This window comes from Gorilla gorilla, chromosome 5 (assembly GCF_029281585.2).
Source record: "Gorilla gorilla gorilla isolate KB3781 chromosome 5, NHGRI_mGorGor1-v2.1_pri, whole genome shotgun sequence".
NCBI lineage: Eukaryota > Metazoa > Chordata > Mammalia > Primates > Hominidae > Gorilla > Gorilla gorilla.
This window is the reverse complement of record NC_073229.2, coordinates 43,389,960-43,413,879: the sequence shown is the minus strand read 5'-3', so window position 1 is coordinate 43,413,879 and position 23,920 is coordinate 43,389,960. Positions and strand designations below refer to the sequence as shown.

General features: G+C 40.4%; 3 protein-coding genes across 3 annotated transcripts in view; 1 reads left to right on the top strand and 2 right to left on the bottom strand.

Moving 5' to 3' along the window:
- Positions 1-302: 302 nt before the first annotated feature.
- Positions 303-912, bottom strand: H2BC1 (H2B clustered histone 1). The gene has a single exon (XM_004043360.4). It carries the CDS (start codon positions 738-740, stop codon positions 357-359), a length of 384 nt encoding a protein of 127 aa, XP_004043408.1. The 5' UTR covers positions 741-912; the 3' UTR covers positions 303-356.
- A 30-nt stretch (positions 913-942) lies between these two features.
- H2AC1 (H2A clustered histone 1) overlaps positions 943-23,920 on the top strand; it is a 44,969-nt gene continuing 21,991 nt past the window's right edge. The window contains exon 1 of the mRNA XM_004043359.4: positions 943-1,779. Coding sequence (XP_004043407.1) covers positions 1,161-1,562 — 402 coding nt within the window. The 5' untranslated portion in view covers positions 943-1,160 and the 3' untranslated portion in view covers positions 1,563-1,779. The remainder of the gene's footprint in view (positions 1,780-23,920) is intronic.
- Positions 8,863-23,920, bottom strand: part of SCGN (secretagogin, EF-hand calcium binding protein) — a 66,716-nt gene continuing 51,658 nt past the window's right edge. The window contains exon 11 of the mRNA XM_055390412.2: positions 8,863-8,959. Within this exon, the coding sequence (XP_055246387.1) occupies positions 8,906-8,959 (54 nt within the window). The 3' untranslated portion in view covers positions 8,863-8,905. The remainder of the gene's footprint in view (positions 8,960-23,920) is intronic.

Sequence of the window (23,920 nt, the reverse complement as noted above, 5' to 3'; positions counted from 1 at the left end):
ACTTTGGGAGACCGAGGCGAGTGATCACGAGGTCGAGTTTGAGACCATCCTGGCCAACATGGTGAAACCCCGTCTCTACTAAAAATACAAAAATTAGCCGGGTGTAGTGGTGGGCGCCTGTAGTCCCAGCTACTCAGGAGGCTGAGGCAGGAGAATGGCGTGAACTCAGGAGGCAGAACTTGCAGTGAGCCGAGATTCCGCCACTGCACTCCAGCCTAGGAAAGACTCCGCCTCAAAAAAAAAAAAAAACTCTTACGGTTAGATACTACACGAAAACGAAGCCCACAGCTCTTTCAGTATGTTTAAGTGGCTCTGAAAAGAGCCTTTGGGTTAGAAATAACGTTTACTTAGCAGGCTTATTTGGAGCTGGTGTACTTAGTGACAGCCTTGGTGCCCTCAGACACGGCATGTTTAGCCAGCTCTCCCGGCAGTAGCAAGCGCACTGCTGTCTGAATCTCTCTGGAAGAGATGGTGGAGCGCTTGCTGTAGTGAGCCAAACGTGATGCCTCGCTCGCTATACGCTCAAAGATATCAGTGACGAAGGAATTCATAATACTCATGGCTTTGGAAGAGATGCCAGTGTCCGGATGGACCTGCTTTAGCACCTTGTAGATATAAATGGAATAACTCTCCTTACGGGTCCTCCTGCGTTTTTTGTCCTCCTTCTTCTGGGTCTTAACGACAGCTTTCTTAAAGCCCTTCTTTGAAATGATAGCACCTTTAGACGACACCTCCGGCATAACTACCACACACTTCTGCAGCGTCACACGGTTCTTTTCCAGGGCTACACGGTTCTTCAGTGTTACACAGCACTTTCCGGTGTTCAACAGCTCTTTCCAACGTTAAACAGTTCTTCGGTATTAAACACCTCCAAACTGACCTCAGCTCCAAGCCTCGCCAAGTAAACGAACAAAACTGGACGATGAAAGATGCGGTATTTATAGGCACGGTCCTCAAACGCCGCGTTCGGTATCCAAAATCTGATTGGACAATGGGAAGTGGCGTGAATGCAAATGAGGCGATTCTACTACGACTTTCTGATTGGGTAGACGGCCATCAGCCAATCAGATACCAAATTCCAACCTCAGTCAGACTATAAATAGGCCCAGTAGCAGCCCTAGAAATGTGGTTCTCGTGTTGCTGCAATTTGATGCGAGGAGATGTCTGGACGAGGGAAGCAGGGAGGAAAAGCACGCGCCAAGGTTAAGTCTCGCTCTTCTAGAGCGGGCTTGCAGTTTCCCGTAGGCCGCATCCATCGTCTGCTGCGTAAGGGAAACTACGCAGAGCGGATAGGGGCAGGCGCACCAGTGTACTTGGCGGCAGTGTTAGAGTATCTCACAGCAGAAATTCTTGAACTGGCAGGCAACGCGTCTCGCGATAACAAAAAAACTCGCATTATTCCCCGCCACCTGCAGCTAGCTATCCGCAATGATGAGGAACTCAATAAGCTTTTGGGCGGCGTGACCATTGCCCAGGGCGGGGTCCTGCCTAACATTCAGGCAGTGCTACTGCCCAAGAAGACTGAGAGTCACCACCATAAAGCCCCAAAGCAAGTAACTTAAGGTTGTCATTGATAAAAAATGACTTCTAAGTGTCAAAAAACAAAAGGCTCTTTTCAGAGCCACCCACTGTCTCAGAAAAAGGCTGTACGTTACAAAACGTTACTGCTGTTAACCAGCCATCTTACTTGCCTGTCAGGAATAATACCCGTTTAAGTGCATTTCGGGAATGTACGGGGACTGAATTTTCAAGGAGCGTTCCATCGGCCATTAGTTTGAGGTAATTTTGGTTATATATGTCACTGGGCGAGGTGGCTTAATGCTTGTGAGCAGTCAGCACTTGCACTTGTGGAGGTTGGAGCGGGAGGGTCGTTCAAGCCTGGGGCTTGACCGTTAACATAATTGAGACCCTGTCCGCACAGAAACTAGCTGGGCCTGGTGGTGCAGGCCTGTGGTCCCAGCTGCTCGGGAGGCTGCGGTGGGAGGGTTGTTCTGAGTCCGGGAGGCGAAAGTTACAGTGAACGAAGATTGATTGCTCCACTGCACTCCAGTCTGGGTGACATGAGCGAGACTATCTCAAACTAGAGTTATGTATGTCAGTTATGTTAAGGGTTACACATGGAAGTGAAAATTGCATTACAAGCAGGAGAGGTGTAATCTTCCTGTTTAAATCCAGGCAACCTCAGTCTGGCTGGTTAAAGTACATTTTAGAGAATTTCCTTTCAAATATGGTAGTTTCACGAAATACTCATAATTAAATGTGGCATGTAAGTTAATCTTAAAATTTGGGTAAGCATATGTATTTGATACCTGTGGTTTCACGTACTTTGTAAAGAATAATAGAATTATTTCTTAAAATGTAAGTAAAATATGTTAAAAAGAAGCCTTACGCCATATGTGATGGTGAGATACTAGTGTTAGACTCAGGCAGGAATGGGACTAGAAGGCCGAACATAATTTGAAGTTTAGAAATTTGGAAGAGTATATGCTTCAAAAGTTTTGACTGTTGAAAAGAGGCAAAATAGTTTGTTGATCTGTGTTTGCAGTTTGTGCTGTAAACACCAAGAGAAAGTGAAAAGCAAAACCCATTCAGTAACGCTGCCAAATAACTAAATTAAAAATTATTGTACGATATTCAACAGTTGACCTTACCTCAAAAAAAAAAAAAAAAAAACTCATTTGGTTACCAAAAAAAAAACTGCTAAACACTTGATATCTACACATAATAAGGCATGTATAGAAGCAGGTAAATTTCTATAAAATAAAACATGCCGAGTAAGGACAATCAAGTTACAAAAGTCAGTCATCCCTTGAATTAACCTGCATACATAATAAATAAGGGATACAGTTAGGGACGGCAAAAACTGAAGATATTTGAAAACAGAAATGGCAACTATATGTTGAATAAAACTGGGTAATATTTAGAACATGGCAAATGTAAAACTTAAACTCAGGATATAAGACAAATCTAAACAGATGAATTCCAAGTAATTAATGTAGATACTTTGTCAAGAAAGTGGCACTTAACTTCTCAGACTTGCCAAGGCAGAGGAGGAGGGACTTGACTTTATAGAAGAGAACCTGTGTATTCTTTTATTCCAAATGCACTACATAATACTTTTATTTCTATCTCTAATGCAATCCTATTAAAATTGCATTAAACTAAATGTTTAGATAGAATAAAATATATTAAAAAATTGTGAATACATGTTAAAGGAGACATGCCCCTTGATTTTTCAAAACAATTTACCTACAGAAGTTTCTGATTCTTCTTTTTTTGGAGCCAGAGTCTCGCTCTGTCACCCAGGCTGGAGTGCAGTGGCGCGATCTCGGCTCATTGCAACCTCCAGCTCCCAGGTTCAAGTGATTCTCCTACCTCAGCTTCCTGAGTAGCTGGGATTACGGGCGCCTGCCCCACGCCCAGCTAAATTTTGTATTGTTAGTAGAGACAGGGTTTCGCCATGTTGGCCAGGCTGGTCTCCAACTCCTGACCTCAGGTGATCCGCCAGCCTCAGCCTCCCAAAGTGCTGGGATTACAGGTGTTAGCCACCGCACCCAGCCTTGATTTCTTCTTATAGAACTTTCACACGTTTCATAGAGTTTATCTCCAGGTATTCTTTTTTATTACTGTATTTTGGGGAAATATTAGAAGGGTTTCTTTTATTATGTTTTCTGATTGACCATGTTTTACAGATAGAACATTCTTGATATTCGTACTGGTTTGTATTTCCTTCCTTATTCTGTCATTTCTGTTGTCCAGCTTTCTTCCTCTGTGGTTTTCCAGGTAGGCAGAAAAATCATATAATTTTGTCCTGTTGTTTTAAATAGTTGACTTTGTCTAAATGCGTTGTCTAATAGTTACACGTGATAATAAAAATGGTGATATTGACTTCCCCCCCCCCCCCCGACAGCCTTCCTCTGTCGCACAGACGAGTGCAGTGGCCTGATCTCAGCTCACTGCAGCCTCTGCCTCCTGGACTCAAGCGATTCTCCTCCCTCATTCTCCCAAGTAGCTGGGATTACAGGCATGTACCATCATGTCTGGCTAATGTTTATATCTTTAGCACAGACGGGGTTTCACCATGTTGGCCAGGCTGGTCTCGAACTCCTGACCACCCACCTTGGCCTTATCCTAAAGTGCTGGGATTACAGACGTGAGCAACCATGCCCGGCTGACTTATTTTTTATTATAATCAGACTAATATGACACTGTCTTATGCCTAATGCTGGGTTTTTATGGGATTTGTGTAATTCCAAAATTGCTAAAAGTTGTTAATTAAAAATAAATATTGGCTATTAACAATAAAACTTCAGCAGCAACTGAGACAAATATATGCCACTTTTTTCCCTTTACTTTTTTTTTTTTTTGGGTGGGGAGGGCAGGTACGGAGTTTTGTTCTTATCACCCAGGCTGGAGTGCAATGGCGCCATCTCAGCTCACTGCAACCTCCACCTCCCGGCTTCAAGCGATTCTCCTGCCTCAGCCTCCTGAGTAGCTGGGATTACAGGCGCCTGCCACCACACCCAGCGAATTTTTTTTTGTGTGTGTGTATTTTTAGTAGAGTCAGCGTTTTGCCATGTTCAGCAGGATGGTCTCGAACTCCTGACCTCAGGTGATCCGCCCGACTCGGCCTTCCAAAGTGCTGGGATTACAGGCATGAGCCACCGTGCTCAGCCTCCTTTTACTTTTTATGATAAATCACGTTGAAGGAATTCAGAACACACCACTCCAAAATATGTCACTCTGACATATTGACTATTTGGAGATAAAGACACTTGAAAAACAGCAGATGCACATACACTCTGACCTTCCTTTTGTTTCTTAAAAGCAGGAGATGAAAGATGCCCTCCCTATACCAGAAGGAAAGTATCATTCTCATCAAGGACAGAAAATTAAGGCCAAGGAAAATCTGTACAAATAAACCTTGTTACACCAACCCTTACCTCTCTAGTCACTTCTCCACCTAATTAATTACTCTAACCCAAGCCCCTTTGCTGTCACATTTTCACAACTTACTTCACTTTGTCAGATTCTTCACATAAGCATTCCATTCTTTGTCTTCGGGTCTTCATTTCCTACTCCTGTGCCACGTAAAACTTGCATTCAATAAATTTATATGCTTTTCTCCTGTTGACCTCTCATGTCAATTTAATTCTCAAGCCCAACCAAAATATCCTGAGGGTAGAAGTAAAGTTTTGCTTCCTCCACTACAATGTTATGGATTTCTCATCAGAAATCACAGAAGTCATGGAACGATAGAATAATACCTTCTAAGTTCTAAAGCAAAATACCTTTCAATTTAAAATTCTGTGCTCAGATGAACTTTTTTTTGTGTAAGGGTGAAATAATTTTTGGACAAAGATTGGAAAGTTTTGCCACTCACAGATTCATACTAGAAGAATTAATGCTAAAGAATGTACTGAAATAAAAAGACTGAACTCAGAAGAAAGACTGAGATGCAATAAGCAATAATATTGCCAAAGGAAGAGGTAAAAGTATAAATCTATCTAAATAAATACACTAGTTGTAAAAAAAAAAAACCTACAATAATACTAGAATATTAAAAAAAAACAACCAAAAACACTGGAGAGTAGTTACAGAAGATGAAAGGGGCCGAAACAAATTAAAGCATGTTGATGTCCTTGTACTGTTTATAAGGAGGACAGACATACTGATTGTTATATTTTCTTAAGTCAGGTTTATATTTTATGATATTAAATGTAACCACTAAAATAATAAAATTAATGTAGACTAGAAAGAAGGTAATAGCAAAAAAAAAAAAAAAAAAATGAGTCCAGTGGAAAGCAGGAAATCAGAAAGGACTGGCATGACAAATTAGAATGCAAAGTCAAACATTAGAAATGAGTCCAAATATCAAAATGAAGGTTAACCGATTAAATTTGCCATTTAAAAAACAGTATTTGACTAGGAGTAAAACACAGCTATACCTTGGTTATGAAATACCTAAAATTTATTGGCACAGAACATTTAGAAGAAAAGGAGTGGAAAAAATACATTCCAGACAAAACTGTCCCCCAAAAAAATTATTTTGCAAAATTAATGGCAGAGATAATATTTAATGAAAAAGTAATTTGAAAATTAAAAGCGGAAAAATTAGGTAGATACACTATTTCTCATTGTGTTAACACCCCAAAACACAGCTTTATAGAAAACAAACAGCAGAAATGTATAACAAAGAATACATTCACAATTATACTGTATATTTTAATATGTCTGTCTTGGAAAAAGGTAATCACCCCTACCACATATTGGAATGTTAAAAACACACTAAAGCATAATTCATGAGTTTAATAGCAAAACCATAAACCTCTTACTGTGTCTCTGTCAGTCTACCAGTATGCCTCTGTTTCTATCTGTCTCTAAAATGTATGTTATTAATTGTCATCTATATGCTCAAGTGTCCCAAAGAAACCTGAGTCCTCTACCCTAAACTTTATTTTTTAAAAAAATATTATTATATATTTTTTTGAGAGACGGAGTTTCTCTCTGTCGCCCAGGCTGGATTGCAGCCACACTATCTTGGCTCACTGCAATTTCCGCCTCCTGGATTCACGCGATTCTCTTGCCTCAGCTTCCCAAGTAGCTGGGACTATAGGCTTGTGCCACTACGCCTAGCTTTTGTATTTTTAGTAGAGACAGGGTTTCACTATGTGTTGGTGAGGCTGATCTCCAACCCTGACCTCAGGTGATCTGCCCACCTCGGTCTCCCAAAGTGCTGGGATTACAGGCATGAGCCACCGCGCCCGGCCTCTTCCCTAAACTTTAGAGTCATAGATTTATGGTTTGTTCCACAAATATTGAGAGTTTACGAAGTATCAGGCACAGTTCTAATCGTTTTACTATTATAAATAATGCTGAAACAAACATCTACATGCATACAGTGTTTTCTTTCTCCTGCAGTGTCTCTTTGATAGATATTTCCAGCATTGGAGAAACAGTGCTGTACAAATCAGATGAGATCCTGTCCTCCTGGAGCCGAAGTTCCTTATTCTTACTCACCACCCACATACCCCCCATCATCAAGTCTTACATACATAAGGACTTCTCTCCCTTTGCCATTTCTCCGATTAACATCTCTCAACTGCTCCCCCTAGCTGTCTCACCAGGCTCTTACCACACTCTCCTATGCTGTGGTCATAACCAATCTACTTGCAGTTCCTTGAACCCATTGCGCTTTAATTCACCTGTGTCTTTATGAGTTGTGTAACTTTTCTAGAATGTTCTTGCCGTTCTTCGTTTAATTAGTTTCTATGCGTCCTTCAAGGATACGCTTATACATTACATCATTTGTGAAGCTTTCCTTGACGATTCCCCCCCCCATCTTAGAATCATTTAGATGTCCCTCTGGTGACCTTGTTGCACATTCTAGTTAAAGGTGTTAATGTTTATGCCTGTCTCTTCTACTAAAATACAAAGCTTTGTATATTTATAAAACTATAAAGCTTTTTATGAGAATGTTTTAATTGTTGAGCCAAATTTTGCAGTGCCTAAAACACAGAAGACACCAATTAATGACTGGCTGAATACATAAATAAAAACACTTTTTTCTGAGTTCCAGCTGCTTACTTTTTAGTATTTAAGTGATAATAGTAAAATAGAAAATTGAGAGTGGAAAGGTCATCAATCATTTCCCATTTTGACATATTTATTCTTATTTTTGTATTTTTTCCACCAACCTTTATGCTTATAGAGAACATTTTTCTCTTTCAATATCATGTTTTTTGAAATATATCGTAACATTAGATTTTTAAGTGGTTATGTAATTTTAAAATTCTTATTTTTAAATTCTCAATTTCGATAGCTGCATCAAGACATATACTGAGCACTTTGTACCACACATTTTTTTCTAAATGTGTTATGCACTTGATCTTGTTTAATCCTCAAAACAATCCTATAGTTAGGTACTACTATTATACCCACCTTACCAATGAAGAGATTCAACTTTGGAGCAACAGGACTAGCACTGGAGCCAGCATTTCAACCCAGATAGTCTGACTCTAAAGCCCACCTTAACTGCAACTATACTAAAGTGGTTGTACCATAATTTAGTTAAATATACCATCTTTCATTGTTTGGGATATTTTGGGGGGGAATTTTTTTTTCTTTTTTCGAGACGGAGTCTCACTCTGTCACCTAGGCTGGAGTCTAGTGGCACAACATCCCCCTCACTGCAACCTCTGCCTCCCAGGTTCAAATGATTCTCCTGCCTCAGCCTCGTGAGTAGCTGAAATTACAGGCACGTGATGATTCACCTGCCTCAGCCTCCTAAAGTGCTGGGATTACAGGCATGAGCCACCAGGCCAGGCCAAGCTGATCACTGTTAACTACTTAGGCTGTTTCCAATATTTTATTATTGCAATCAATGCTGTAATGAACATCTATGCAAAAATAGCTTTCACTCCTTCTGAAGTATTTGTTTAAACCATTCCTAGACATGGGATGATTAGGTCAAAGAATACACAAGATTTTATGCCTTTTTCTGCATATTGTTACTATTCCAGATTATTGCACCAGAAGGCCAGTAGCAAAGCATGACAGTGTTTAAATTTAATTTTGCCCTCACATAATTTGGTGTTATTTAAAGAAAAATTTGTTTAGTTGGTAGAGTACAGCATTACCACATTATTTTGGTTTGCACTTCTTTTCATCAAAGTGAGACTGAACATTTCCATATATATATATACACACACACATCTATCATACATATATATGTGTGTGTGTGTGTATATATATACACACACACATCTATCATACATTGCTTATCAACAGGGATACACATTCTAAGAAATTTATCATTAGCCGATTTTGTTGTATTAACATCAGAGTGTACTTACACAAACTTAGATGGTAGAGCCTGCTACACACCTAGGCTATAGGGTATAGCCTATTTCTCCTGGGTTTCTGTACAGCATGTTACTGTGGTGAACACTGTGGGTAACTGTAACATAATAGTAAGTATTTGAATATCTAAACATAGAAAAGGTACAGTAAATATATAGTGTTATAATATATGGGACCACCATTATATATGTGGTCTGGCATTGAGCAAAACATTGTTATGTGGCTCATGACTGTATATGTTTGTTTTTGCCAGTTACTCCCATATTCTGAAATGTCTCTTCGGGTCCATAAAAAATAATTTGAACAACAAATTCAAATTAGTTGTTTTGTAACATTATAAAACTTAAGTTACATTAGGCCCTTAAATATAATATTTGCAAAATCTGAATAAAACAATTTTATAATGCAATCAATGAGAGCCAGCTGAATTTTTTAAACTGCCTCTTAGAGAAAGCTCTCATTAATTTGAAATGCGGTCACACATGAGCTCCTTTAAAGTCAAATATAATCAAAGCTAACACCAGGGGGAGCCCAGTAGTCATTCCATGTGAAAATATATCTGACTTTTAATACATTTCTGAAGTGACACTGGAGAAAATTTACAGTGAAATTATGAATACTGCATTTAATAGTCCTATGGAGAAAAAATAGAAATCAGTGCTTAAAATATACATTCAGACTTCAACCTTTTAGTAAACTGAAAAAGACATGAGAATGATGATTATGTGAACAACAGTTGTAGAACACCCACGAATGCCTGTACAGATCTTGTTTCTGTTGTTATTTCTGCCTCCTGTCAGCAGAGGAATCTGACAGGCCTACTTCAAAATCTAGCTCTGCTACTTCTAAGCTGAGAGTTCTTGAACCAGTTACATAATCTGTGCCTCAGTCTGTTCACCTGTACATGGTAATACCTACCTCACGGGGTTATTGTGAAGATCAAACTGAGATCACATCAATAAAGCATCCAGCACATAGCCCAGGCTCAGATATGTTAGTTCATTTCTTCCTCTAAAGCAGTGATTCTCAACCAAGGGTGATTTTGCTACCAATGGTCATTCAGCAATGTTGGGAAGCATTTTTGGTTGTCACAACTGGTGGTGGGTCCGGCATCTCATAGTCAAGGCCAGGGATGCTACTAAACATCTTACATAGGACAACTCCCCAAAAAGAAAAATTATCTGCCCCCAAATGCTAAAAGTGCCAGGGTTGAGAAATCTTTATCTATCTAGAGAAATCTAATATCATCATTAATACTCCTTTGCTGAGAGCCTATTCTATGTTGGATTCAATTTGAGTTTCTGGAAATACCATGAAATATAAAGATCTTGCCATGCAGGGGATCACCGTCTAATAGTGGAACTATGGCTTATCACAGTCTGCGAGTTTGGGGATGGGAAAGAGTGAGGAAAGTTCAGAGAATATCCCTTTTTCAGTTTAGAGTAAGCACCTTCAGCACCTCCACTTCTGTGAGCAAAAGGTTGCAGAGCACCCTGGGTGCCCTTTGGCTGTCTTCATGCTAGTGGAGCAGTCCAGAGTTTCCTTCCTGGGGTTTACTATCCCTTAATTTAGGCTTGCTTCAGAAAGAAGTGCTGGTCACTTCCTCAGCACTTCTTATTCAAGTGCTGGCCTCTGCTGCAGTAGATGTTGGGGCACAGGGGCTCTGCCCTTTCCTACAGAATGGGCCTATGTGAGGGTTGCTTTCACCTGCTGACCCTTCAGCACATCCCCTCCCTCAGCCCTGGGGAGTTTCCTGAGGAGGAGAGTAAGAGCCACTTCTGCCCACCGCACATGGCCAGTGGCTCACGAGAGAAAAGGCTTTTGAGTCAGAAGTCCTGTGTGAGTCCTGGCTCTGCTTCTTTCTTCCTGAGGAGCCTGGGGAAAGTCTCGACATTTCTGACCTCCACTTTATAGCATGGAAGGAGGAATCTCTCATGAGGTTTATGTGAACTTTATTTGGTGATTTGCAAATATAAATTATAATCCCCCTCTGGGGGGGATTTGCTTGTTGAGTCCTGCCTGCCCAGAAGTTCTGTAACCAAGCTCAGATTTTGCCACAAAATTACTCTAGTGTGGCCTTATGTCGACAGCTAGAGGCAGGTGGAATCACGCTTAAAAGCAGCTACTGTGTGTCCATTCTGAATTCATCACTTTGTGCCAATTGTTTAAGACACAAGCATGGAAAAGCACTCTAAGGGAGGCTACGGGGCTGAGTGAGCTGAATGCCTGGGAGATCACTTACTGGCTCCTCCACTGCCCATGCTTCTGCCATCAGCCAGGTAGGGAGCTCAGTTCTGAATACACTCCCTTCCTAGTTTCATGTTTTTCTAAAAAGAAAGCAAACGCCTATGTCATGTATCCAAAATGCATAAAATTTGTAGTTATGACTGTTCCATCACATCAGAAAGTTACCAGAAACCTTTAATGAAACAGTAAGAACCCTACTAGGGCTAATTTTATGGACGTCCTTCTGTGGAGCTTCTAAAAGAAATTGTGGGTGATATAATTTAAAATTATGTGTAGTCTTGTGCAACAATAGTAAGGAAGCCAATTGGTAGACTCTCAGAGGACAGCAGAGGCAAGTTTTGGGCTCTCTGCCTGTGTAAGAGAACAACATCTGAATCGGTCTGACCCCACGCCCGCAGGGAAAGAGCACCCTTGAATCTGACCTATTACTTCCACAGCAGATGGTCTAAAGGAAATGTACAGGCATTTTACACAAACATGCATCTTAAAATGAAATTTGCAGTAAAATAAACATGCACTTGGAGAGCACTTTCTCTTCTTGCCGCATCTCATAATTGACTCCACTGAAGTAAATCCTGCGTCCCAGGCAGCAGCTGAAGAACTGAGGGAAAGACCACTACACCTTTCAAACATTAACTCATGAGTTGTGCTGGGTCATCTGGCACTGCAATCCCTCCAACAGACTGTAAGCTCTTTGCTTACGGCTTGTCTCCTTGCCTAGCTTGGTGCCTCACTGAAGGAAGCTGTTATGGTGTCCCCACTTCCCCCAGGGAGGAACCATCAATTATGTTTGGGTCTTCTCTCCTCTCTGCTTCCACTCATATGTAGGTGTAAAAAGCATAATAAGACAGCAGAAAATAAAAATGATAACATATGGAATCTAACATATGCATCCACTGAGCCACAGAGCTAGGTAACTAACTACACTAATCCTTCCAAGGATTCCGTGAGTAGTTATTTCTACTTTACCTCTATTTTATAGGTCAAGAAACTGAGGGATTTTTTTTTTCCTATGGGCCCTGTTACAGGTTTAATTGCATACTCTCCAAATTCATATCTTGAAGTCTAACCCTCAGTACCTCAGAATATGACCTATTTGTAAATAGGATCATTGCAAATGTAATTAGTTAAGATGAAGTCATACTGGCATAGGGTGGGCCCCTAATCCAATATGAATGGTGTCCTTATAAAAAGAGGAAATTTGGATACAGAGCCAGACATGCAAACAGGGAGAATGCCATGTGAAGATAAAGGCAGACATCAGGGTAGCACTTCTACTAGCCAAGGAACACCAAAGATTGCCAACAAACCAACAGAAGCTGGGAAAGAGACATGAAAGAGATTCTCCCTCATAGCTTTCAGAAGGAAACAGCTCTGCTAACACCTTAATTTCAGATTTCCAGCCTCCAGAACTGTAAAATGATACATTTCTGTTGTTTAAAGCCACCTAGTATGTGATACTTTCTTATGGAAGCTCTAGGAAACTAATACAGTCCCTCAGTGAGTTCTTAGCAAAGCTGCGATTTGGGTTCAGCCCTTCTGATTCTCAGTCTAATGCTCTTTTCTTCATAGAGCAGCTGTCTCATTTCTTGAGGGGAAGTGACCACTTCCATCTGATTAATCAGGGACTGCGTCCTGGAAGAAGTGAGCTTTGAGCTGTGCTTGAAGGTGAATAATGTTTTGATGTGTGGAAAAGAGAGTGGAGACAGAGGGTCACACCAAGGGTTAGGAAGGCTCCAGGCAAGTTAAGGCTAGAACAGAGAACCCGTATAAGGAAGCATATCTGGTTAAAACATTTGCATATGCTGAGTACTAGCGATATGGCCTCGCAGTGTTTTATAAATCTGCTGGAGATAATAGTTGTGGCCAATACAAAGCCATTTAGGATTTCTGTGAACCTGAGTGTGCCAGTAATTAAAGGGTCAAGCTTTTGTGAAATCAAGTTTTTTCTTTGCCTTCCTGATAAAGGCAGGATGGGAAGTAGAGAGAGAGAAGTTTCATGAAATATATCAAATAGCCCAGTCCTACTGCTAGCGGACACTTCTCTCCTGAGTCAGTTACTTGAATCTTTTACTATTACAAGTGATCCTCTGTCTCTGGAAGATCTTTTTGTGTACCTCAGTTAAGGTAAAGATATTAGGCAAAACATTTGAAAATGAAGTTTTCTTATCCAAAACAGCCAAAGAGAAAATTTTCAGAAAGTGTTGAAGGGACTGGCACAAATGAATGATTTTGATTAAACTGATCCCTGGGATATCCAAGCATAAGATCACAGATGGGGCTGGCTGGTGTGGTCCTTTAAGAGATCTCAACAATGACTTGTTGTATCTCAACAATAAGCCCGGAAAATGCTTATTCAAATGGAGATAAAAACATGACGCAGCCAGCTGCAACACTTTGTTCATTTATCTGCTTTGGACTCAAGGGTTTATATATTGAGAATCTACATCTGTTAAAGGTCATCCCCTACTCTTGAGCATGTGAACCAGGCCTGCCAGCCCCCTGGTGACAAGCATGTTTAATTTAATTGCAGGCTGCCCTCTTTGCCAGCTCTTTTCGACTGAACAAGTGCTGGCTTTTTCACCCCTGCCTTAATTTGTGGTTGCAAAAATGCTGTAATCCTGATGCAGCAGCTGAGAATGGCTCTCAGATAATCACTCTGCAAAGCAGTATCATTAGCAATATAAATGCTTGCCTGTGGATTGCTATCATTGTGCATGTAGTAATCAGTGCTGAGTCAGAATGGCACAGATTTATAAAAAAAATACAAAGTGTGGAACCCAAGAAAGGGTTCCACACAAACTATCCTTCCCTCTCCCTCTCCCAACTGTGCACAACATTCCCTAACTCAATTTTGCTACCATCTGCACTCAAATAACTAGGGGAGTAAAATTTTGCTTCACTGTCTAGAAAAAATGGGCATTATATTTTGACAGATGAAGAAGAGCTGTTTGAGAGTATTCGTTCTCAGATTCTTCTTTGCTATGCTTGGGTCACAGGGAGCCCTGATGTGACACATGGCAGTCTCCCCTCCAACAGCTTGCTGTTTCCCTGGGTTTCTGTTATGAAGCTAGGCCCAATTCCACTGCTCTGGGACAAAAGGCCTTTCTTTCTTATTCTAGCCAAGGGAATTGTTTTTTGTTTTGTTTTGTTTTGTTTTGTTTTTGGTGGACAGTGAGGAGCCCAGGTTGCTCTCCTGGCTCTCTAAGATCTTCTGATTTTCCCCAAATCCTCTTCTTTATTCTATATCTTCTCCACAGACGAAGTTCTTAGGAACAACCTGGGAGACTTGCAGACCAGGGCCATGAACTTCCCAGAGTGCAATGGGGAGAATTCAAGCTGGTAATATTTTTTGTGTTTTGGAAACGGAGTTTCGCTCTTGTCGCCCAGGCTGGAGTGCAATGGCGTGATCTCAGCTCACTGCAACCTCCACCTCCCAGGTTCAAGCAATTCTCCTGCCTCAGCCTCCTGAATAGCTGGGATTACAGGCATGCGCCACCACGTTCAGCTAGTATTTGTATTATTAGTAGAGACGGGGTTTCACCATGTTGGCCAGGCTGATCTCGAGCTCCCGACCTCAGGTGTTCCATTCGCCTGGGCCTCCCAAAGTGCTGGGATTACAGGCGTGAGCCACTGTGCCTGGACAAGCTGACCAAAATTGATTAACAGGGTAACTAAAAAATGCAAAGTTGTCATTAATAAATGTGAAACTGAAAAAGCCAGTCCTTCAGGATGAATCCCAAGTGGTTAACTGGACCTGAATCTAAAATAGAGCCAAGGACCAGTTGCTAACTAGAGGTCACAAGGAGTACTCTGAGTTCCCAGTAAACCCACACCTCTGTTCAAGTTTAGAATTTTCAGAGCTCACCTGAACCAACCAATCAGGGATCATCTGTATTGACCAATGAGGGCTCAGCTGTATAAACCAATCAGAACTAAACAAATTTGAATCTTTCATTTGCATAAACAGACATGACTAGGAACTTGGGTGGGGCTTTTGCTATAAAACCTGTATTAAGGTAAACAAGCCCCATTACGTATGTTAGTACATAAAAGCAACTCTTCAGCTCTGAATCTTCTTTAGGGCAGTTACAATTTTGCAGTGGCGGTTTCAATAGCACATAGCCAGTAAGTGGTGGGCTCAAAAATTTCACTAGGTTCATATACTTTCCCCTCTCATTTATATAGGTTTTCTTCCTATTACATGTTCTTTCTGACCTGACATATCCTAGAGCTTTTCTAACTTTGGATGGATTTGTTTGGCCCAAATGGCTTGCATCTGCCCTATTAAAGTATAAAAGCCCCGTGAAGAATTTTAGTGCATAAAAGCTACTTTCCGGTCTGAATCTTCTTTAGGGCAACAATTATTAGCAAGTAATTTTAAAGAATAATATCTGTAATTAAAGTGCAAAATGAAAATATTTGCGTACTTTTCCATCAGGTTATTAATTATTCAACATGGATTGTAATCAAGAATGTAGTTAGAACTAGAAGAAACCTTAGAAATCAATCAATCTGGCCTTTCATTTTACATAAGCAATGTAATCCTGGGAGAGTCAGGTGACTTTGTCCGAGATAAAATGGTTTAAGCTGGAATTCACATTCACGATTAGACCCCAGGTTCAATAACTCTTTCACCACACTGTGTTTGTCAGGGGGAAGCTTCCAGCCCCTCATGGAAGAAGACTGTATATATCAGATAGTCTCCCTAGATGTTAACTCACCAGGCAACACTAACTACCAAGTGCTGCCCATAAAATTGAGCAGCCTTGTGGACCACTCATACACAGTGATTTATTCAGGGAAACATCAATCCGACAGCCAAAAAACTTGAAAATTTTAGTCATTATTGAACTATTTCAATAAACATCAAAGGAGATTGCCGTAAATAAAAAACCCAGTGAACTTTCTTAAACTTCTAGCAAAAGAAATTGTGCCAAAGAGTTGGCTTTGATCTTGTTGATTGCAAATAATGAAGTCAAATTAGTAGTGAAGGATCGTATTTTCACTACCATGAAGTTTTTCTGGTAATAGGTAAGCACTAGATGGCAGGCAAGCCGTTGGCTATTGGGTCTCTTTTTATGATGGGTATAAGAAGAAAGATGTTCCCTTGACTGTAATCTGGAGTGCAAAAGAAAAAAAATGGAGTTCATCATTTCATGTTCTAACAAATTAGTGAACACAGTTATAAATCCTTGGAAATGATTTCCCTGTGAGAACGATTACCTCAACTCTGTTGCAAACGCCATCTTCATTTTTACATACAAAAAATTAAGGTGAGAAAATGTTTAAAACTAATTAGATTCCAGGAAAGCCGATTAGGCAAGCACTAATTCTATATTTAAAGGAAGATAATGGATAGATTATTATGACAAGATAAAGATGGATGATGGAAGAGAAGGAATCACAGCATAAGAAATACCACAAAATGCATCAGGTTTCTTGAAGGTCATCGCCACCCAACCCTCAACGTTCTCGCATCTCCATTGTCAGTCTCCACAGACAATTAGGAGTTTTTCCTTGTAATTTTTTTCTTTTTTTTTTTTTTTTTTTTGAGACGGAATCTCGCTCTGTTGCCCAGGCTGGAGTGCAGTGGCGCTATCTCGGCTCACTGCAACCTCCGTCTCCCTGATTCAAGCGATTCTCCTGCTTCAGGCTCCTGAGTAGCTGGAATTACAGGTCCGTGCCACCATGCCCGGCTAATTTTTTGTATATTTAGTAGAGACGGTGTTTCACCGTGCTAGCCAGGATGGTCTCCATCTCCTGACCTCGTGATCCGCCCGCCTCGGCCTTCCCAAGTGCTGGGATTACAGGCGTGATCCACCGCACCTGGCCTTTTCTTTTTAATTTAACATAACGGAATAGAGTCAAGATAGACCCATTTCTTTTTCCTAAACAGTATCTCTAAGTTGCTGGAATGCTACTTCTAAAATAGTGAATAATCTGATCTTTACTTTGAATTCCTAATTCATTCCTGTCCACTTTTTGTAATTTTTTGTTTGTACTCTTAATCTTAAAATGTCATTGCGCCTTTTTTGAGTTGCGTAATACTGATATGGAAAGGAAGGGCATGGTCCCTTTAAATGGTACCGAAGCGGAAAGAGAAGTACTGGGTAGAGGAGGGCGTGGTCCTTGGCTAGGGGTCCACCCCGAGCCTGTGCCCACGGACCTAGGTGAAGACAGGCATTGTTTTTTTCCCTGACCAAAGGTTGCATTTCCCAAGACCTTCTTGGCCTGCCACGCCCCCATCCTGTGCCTATAAAAACCCCCGAGACCGTAGCAAGCGGACACAGAGACAGCTATTCGTTCAGAGTGCTGTGCTGCTGGAGGAACGCGAGAACGAGGACTAACACGCCGCTGGCAAATTATCTACTGGCAGAAGGGGGCGAAGCTTAGTCGGAGCAGCCAGGAGGATTCGGGCTGCTCAGCAGGCTTCTTACAGCAGGAAAAAGCTTTCCCACTCCACTGTTTGACATTTTATGCCTGCTGCGTTCTGAAGACCTTCCACTCATTCTCCAAGCCCACCTATCCATAGACCAAGAGTTTGAGAGAAAGTTATCTTCTTACGGTAGACGGTTTAATTGAGGTGTTTAACATAAGCCGCCTACAGACAACGAGGTAAACTGTAGGGCCCTGTAACAAGTCCGCTGAGGCTTCAGGAGTTGTAAACATTGATCCCCTAGGCACTGCCATAGCGTTAGAGTACCATAACCTGATCGTCTGTGTACGGCTCTAGAGGTTTCAGCAGCGGGGCAGGGAAGAAGCAGGTCATGGCTCCATCGCATTCCCTGCGAGAAAGACAAGGGAGCTGTTCCTTTCCAACACTATACTTTTGCCATCTTTTTTCAATAAAATACTTTAATCTCTACTCCCAGGAAAATAACAGGCCACAAAGACAGTTTCTGACATTATTATGTAATCCACGAAAGACAGCTATTTAGGCCGCGCGTGTGGCTCACGCGTATACTCCCAGCACTTCCAGAGGCGGGCAGATCACCTGAGGTCAGGAGTTCGAGACCAGCCTGGCCAACAATGGTGAAGCCCCGTCTCTACTGAAAAATAGAAAACTATGGTGGGCACCTCTAATCTGAGCTACGCAGGATGCTGAGGCAGGAGACTCACTTGAACCCGGGAGGCGGAGGTTGCAGTGAGCTGAGATCATGCCACTGCCCTCCAGCCTGAGCGGCAGAGCAAGGCTCCGTCTCAAAAAAAAAAAAAATGTTTTAAGAGTCCAGATTTTTAATAAAAATGAAGTGCTGCAAAGTTTGGAGTAACACTATTGGGCATCTTGATTGTTTCCATACTTTTGTAGATTACAGGTAGTACTGTAGTGAACGTCCTTACAAATCAATTTTTAGCCAAATCTCTGTCCATTTTAAAGCTTAAATATTTTAAAATCATTTTCCATACTATGCATCCCACACTTCCTTTTGGATTTAGCTTTCTGCTTAAATACATCCTTATGTAGTTCTTAATAAGAATATATGGTGGAAGTTGAGTAAAGCCCTCAAAATATTTGTCTATGTAAAGTGTTTCAGGCCGGGCGCGGTGGCTCACGCCTGTAATCCCAGCACTTTGGGAGGCCGAGGTGGGCGGATCACGAGGTCAGGAGATCGAGACCATCCTAGCTAACACAGTGAAACCCCGTCTCTACTAAAAATACAAAAAAAGTTAGCCGGGCGTGGTGGCGGGCGCCGGTAGTCCCAGCTACTCAGGAGGCTGAGGCAGGAGAATGGCGTGAACCCGGGAGGCGGAGCTTGCAGTGAGCCGAGATTGCGCCACTGCACTCCAGCCTGGGCAACAAAGCGAGAGTCCGTCTGAAGGAAAAAAAAAAAAAAAGTCTTTCATCCTAATTTTGAGTGATAGTTTAGATAGGTAACATTTTAGATTAACAGTTATTTTCCTTTCTTACTTGGAAATACTCCACTGTCCATTTGTTATCTGTCTTTGCTGATAAAAATCTACTGGCAATGTAGTTATTATTTAGTATATAATTTTCTCCTTTTTCTCAGCTTTTGAGATTTTTTTAGCCTTTATTTTCTACATTTTCAATATAAAGTTTCTGGTGTGGGTTTATTTTTATTTACCAGGTTTAGAATTCAATAGGTATTCACATTTGGAGGATTCATGTCTTCATTTCTGGAAACTCAGTTGTTATCTCTTCAAGTTGTATTGATCCACTATTTTTATTCTCTGTATGCAATTGCTATAGACATATGTCGTGGACTCTAAAAACTATTATCTTCTTTTTAATTTTTATCTAGTGTGTCTCTGTGTGTCTTCCTGTGTGAAGTGTCTGCAATATGTGTATTCACTGATTCCAACTGTGACCAATCAAAAGTTATTTCTTGCACTGATATTATTTCAGTAATTATATATTTTATTTTCATTATTTTAATGGGTTCTTATTTATGTCCACTTGCTTATATTTCATTCTGCCTATTTTAAAATAATTGTTTTAATTATTATACCTTTATTATTGTAAGAGTTCTAAGCAAACATATACTGGTATTATAATTATTAAATTTTATGTTTATATATCTGTTTAAGTAGATAATACATTCATGTGGTTCAAAATTCAAAAGGTACAAAGAATATTCCGTGAAGTCTCCTTCCTACCCTGTCACCCAGTGCCTCTTCCTGGAGGCAAGTAAGTTACAGATTCCTTTACAAACATAAGTTACATATATTTAAGCAAATACAAACATACCTATTTTGAAGGTATTTTTATATGGCTGTATTGTTTTTATTTCATTTGTTTACTCCCTGGGTATTGATTTGTAATAGTCTCTTCAGCATTAGCTTTTCTCATGAGCTTTTTTCCCAATGACCTTAAAAACTTTTTGCTTTATTTATTTATTTTTAAAATAAATTTTATTGCGTATATTTGGGTCTTACAACATGATGTTATGGGACATATATAGATAGTAAAATAGTTACTATAATAAAGCAGATTAAAATATCTGTCATCTCACGTGGTTATTTTTTGTGACAAGGGCAGCTAAAATCTACTTATATAACATAAAATCCTGATACAATTTTATTAAGTTTAGTCCTCATGTTGTACATTAGATCTCTAAATTTGTTCATCCTAGTATACCTGCTATTTTATATCCTTTGACCTACATCTCCCCACTGCCTGTGCCATCCCCTCCTCACCCCCCAACAACTGTTTCATCCTCTATCTCTGTGTATTTGAGCTCTTTTTTACAAAACCCCAAATATTCCACATATAAGTGAGATCATGCAGTATTTTTCTTTTTTGTGTCTGGCTTAGTTCACTTAGCATAATGTCCTCCAGGTCCATTCATGTTGTGGCAAATGGCAGGCTCTCCTTCCTTTTTAAGGCTGAATATATATACCACATTTTCTTTATTCATTAAACTGTCAATGGACATGTAGACTTTTTCCATATCTTGGCTACTGTGAATAGTGCTGCAGTGAACATCAGGGTGAGATATCTTTACAAGGTGGTGGTGATTTCTTCTCTTTTGGGCATATACTCAGAAGAAGGATTGCTGATAGTTCTATTTCTAACCTTATGAGATTTAGAATTAAAGTTTGCAGGCTTATGTGAATAAAAAATGATCTCTTTCTTTCTCTTTCTCTCTCTTTCTCTGTCTCTTTTTATTTCTCTTTCTCTCTGTGTCTCTTCTAAGTTCTTGTCCAGTAGTTTGGTGCTTACATAAGATTGGCCTTTTAGGGCCATAGCTTAAAACCTACATTTTGCACTGGGGGACTGTGACTCCTTCCCTCTAAAAATGCTGTGGATGTTAGAGGTTGCATAATGGTGCAGTGAGTGACCTGGCACAGGTCCAGCTCCCTAGGTTTGAGCCACTCATAAGCCTTTGGCCCAGCAGCGCCTCTCAGCTTTTCCAGCCTCTTTTCATGCCTGTGAAGTCCATCTCCAGCCCCTGGTTTTGAGCAGTGAGACCCACTCCATTCTCCCTGCTCAGGGACCTTTCTGGTGCCGGCTGCTGCCCCTTCTTGCCTCAGAATCTGGAGCCCAGCAAGACCTCAGGCTCTGCTTTATCCTACAGGAAAAGTCTCGTCTTATTTGTGAGCCTTATTTTTTAAAATTATTTCTTATCACTGATTCTGACAGTGCTATGCATTTGGAGTGGTGGCCCGGGGATATGCTTGCTCAAATCCTGAACATAGAGCATCATTTTCACCAGAAGTCAGTATTATTTTTCAGATAAGGAAATGGATATAGAGAGAGATTTGTTGATTTTCCCCAGGCTATACAGCTAAGGAGAGTCAGAATTGGAAATAAATACCAGGGAACCAGCCTCAGAGGCAAGGCTTTCTCCATCGCTCGGTAATGAAAGTTTCTCAGTTGTGCTGGTAACTGTGCTAGGAGATGTATACTCATGTAGTGGTCTGGCAGGGCCAGATGGAGTTGCTACCAAAGTCTAAAACCAGGGTTCCAGATCTTACTGGAAGGTTTTCACCTCGTTGGAGGTGACATACACACATATGTATCACACACACAGATACAGCAACTACAGGAGAATTAGGATTAAATTATGGATATTAATTAAAGAATAATAGAAATTGGGTGAAAAGAGATAGTGGAGAGTATTAGAGCAGATTTATGGAAAAGTTAGGACTTAAGGAGATCCAAGAAGAAAGGGCACATTTTAATTGGTCAAGAGCAAAAGGGATGAAATGGAAGGTGGAAAGAAGAGATTAGAAAAAGGTCAAGAAGAGAGACTAGGGAGCTGTGAAGTCACTGCAGAGAGAGGAGGGAGGCTGGAGGGAATGTGGGAGCAGAGGAGAGTGGGACTGATGTCAGTGGAAGATGGCCCAGAATGTTAAGAAAAACAAGGGAAGGTCCACAGTCAAAATAATTAGTTCCTTTAACCCTGGAGGGAATGAAGAGAGAAGGTCCTTGAGGAGACAGAAGCAGGTGTTTATCTCCCACGTTGTGACTGTTTGTTATGATAGTTAGAAACTCAACATTGTCCTAAAAGTCTCATAGAGGAGGTCATGGCTCTAAGTATCCCTAACCCTGATAAAGCAAAAATAAGCTAACTATTGCTAAAATAAAAACCTACAAAAACCTATAAGCTTTTGCCTTCAAGAACTTATAAAAAAATAAGCCATCAAGAAGAAAAACTGAAGCTTATGGGTCTGGCAGTAAGGCCTCTGAAGTTGTTTTTACACCAAGCCTTGTTCAGGTTTAATCAGAAAGTCCGTTATTTGTGTTATATTAAGTCCACTCCAGCTACTGGGTTTTATAGAATTTGGGGCTGAATTGACCAGAAATTACAATATCAAGAGATAAAGTAAAGCTGGATACCCACACCAATTTTACTGAAATTTTACAAAAATGAGTGATTGAGATCTATCACTTAACTATTTATTTTAGGCTACACTATGCAGCAAATATAATTACATTTTTATTTTGCTTTATAATCATGTAGACCCAATAAAAGATTACATTAAGCACCGCCCAATCCCCAACTATGTTGTGCAGTAGATTCTTAGTCCACCAACACCATCATCACCACCAACAGCATCACCACCACCACTGTCAACAGCATTCTTGATTACAACTAAAATGCTTCATATACAAAGGATTGCAATACACAATTCCTGGTATCAATAACTTTACAATCTACTTAAGAAGAAAAGTATCCATAAATATAAATTAACACTATTTGGAGGTATAGTTGGCAGATGAGTAGGACAGTGACTACCTGGGATCATAATTCAGGGGAGGGAGTGGTGTCTGAGGGCCTGACCAACTGAAGAAGGCTTCATTCATTCTTAATAGGTATTTGTTGAATGAATGGATGAACACACATCTTTGGACCAAGGCACAGCTTTCAGGATGTCATTCCACTTTTTCCCAACACATCAAATATATACTACATGGGCTCTGATAAGAGACTTCTGCCTACTAGGAGCCTCTACTTCAGCTCCCTGATCTGCCTCTGGTTTTTCAAGAAAAACCTAAGTCCATTTATCTTCCTTGGCCATCCATAAATGAATCTACCAGCACCTACATTATAGGATATAGTTAACTCATTCCTCACCAGCCCTTTCTTTGCATGCTTGGAAAGGTCTTCAACTTAAGATTGTAATAGAGCAGGAAACCTGAGAGCTTCTGATAGAGTCTCAGCTATGTGCCATGACTAAAAGCTTGCTGGTGCTCAAGGTAAGTAGCTTCTTTCAATGGGTCTGAACAAATTATTCCTAAAAGAATAAAACGTCCCTTCCCATCCTCATCCTCTTCTCAGCCACCACTAGATAGACACGGAAGAGGATGCACATCCTTAGCTAAGAATGCAGTACACCCATTGCAGGAGCAGCAAACCTCAAAGACTCTCTTCGTGTAGCTAAAGGAAGAGTCATAAATTAAATGGATATGGCTCAGCCTTGGGTCTAGTTCTGATTTTTGCCAGTTCCAGAAAAAGCTGTATTTAGGAACAGGATATTAAAATTAGAGCCTTCTTACATTGCTAGTGGGAATGTAAAATATTGCAGCTATATGGAAAACAGTTTGGCATTTCCTCAAAAAGATAAACATAGAATTAATATATGAACCACCAGTTCCACTCCTACATATATACACAAAAGAATTGAAAACAGGGACGCAGATGATCATATGCCAATGTTCCTTGCAGCATTATTTACAATAACCAAAGGGTGGAAACAAACCAAGTGTCAATCAACAGGCAAATGAATAAACAAAATATAGACTACTCATACAATGGAAAATAATTCAGCCATAAAAAGGAATGACATTCTGATATGTGCTACAACATGGATAAATCATGAAATTACGATGCTTAGTAAAACA

What these genes read in the sequence shown, in the direction of transcription:
- H2BC1 (XM_004043360.4), bottom strand. Translation starts at nt 740, where the DNA reads ATGCCGGAGGTGTCGTCTAAAGGTGCTATCATTTCAAAGAAGGGCTTT.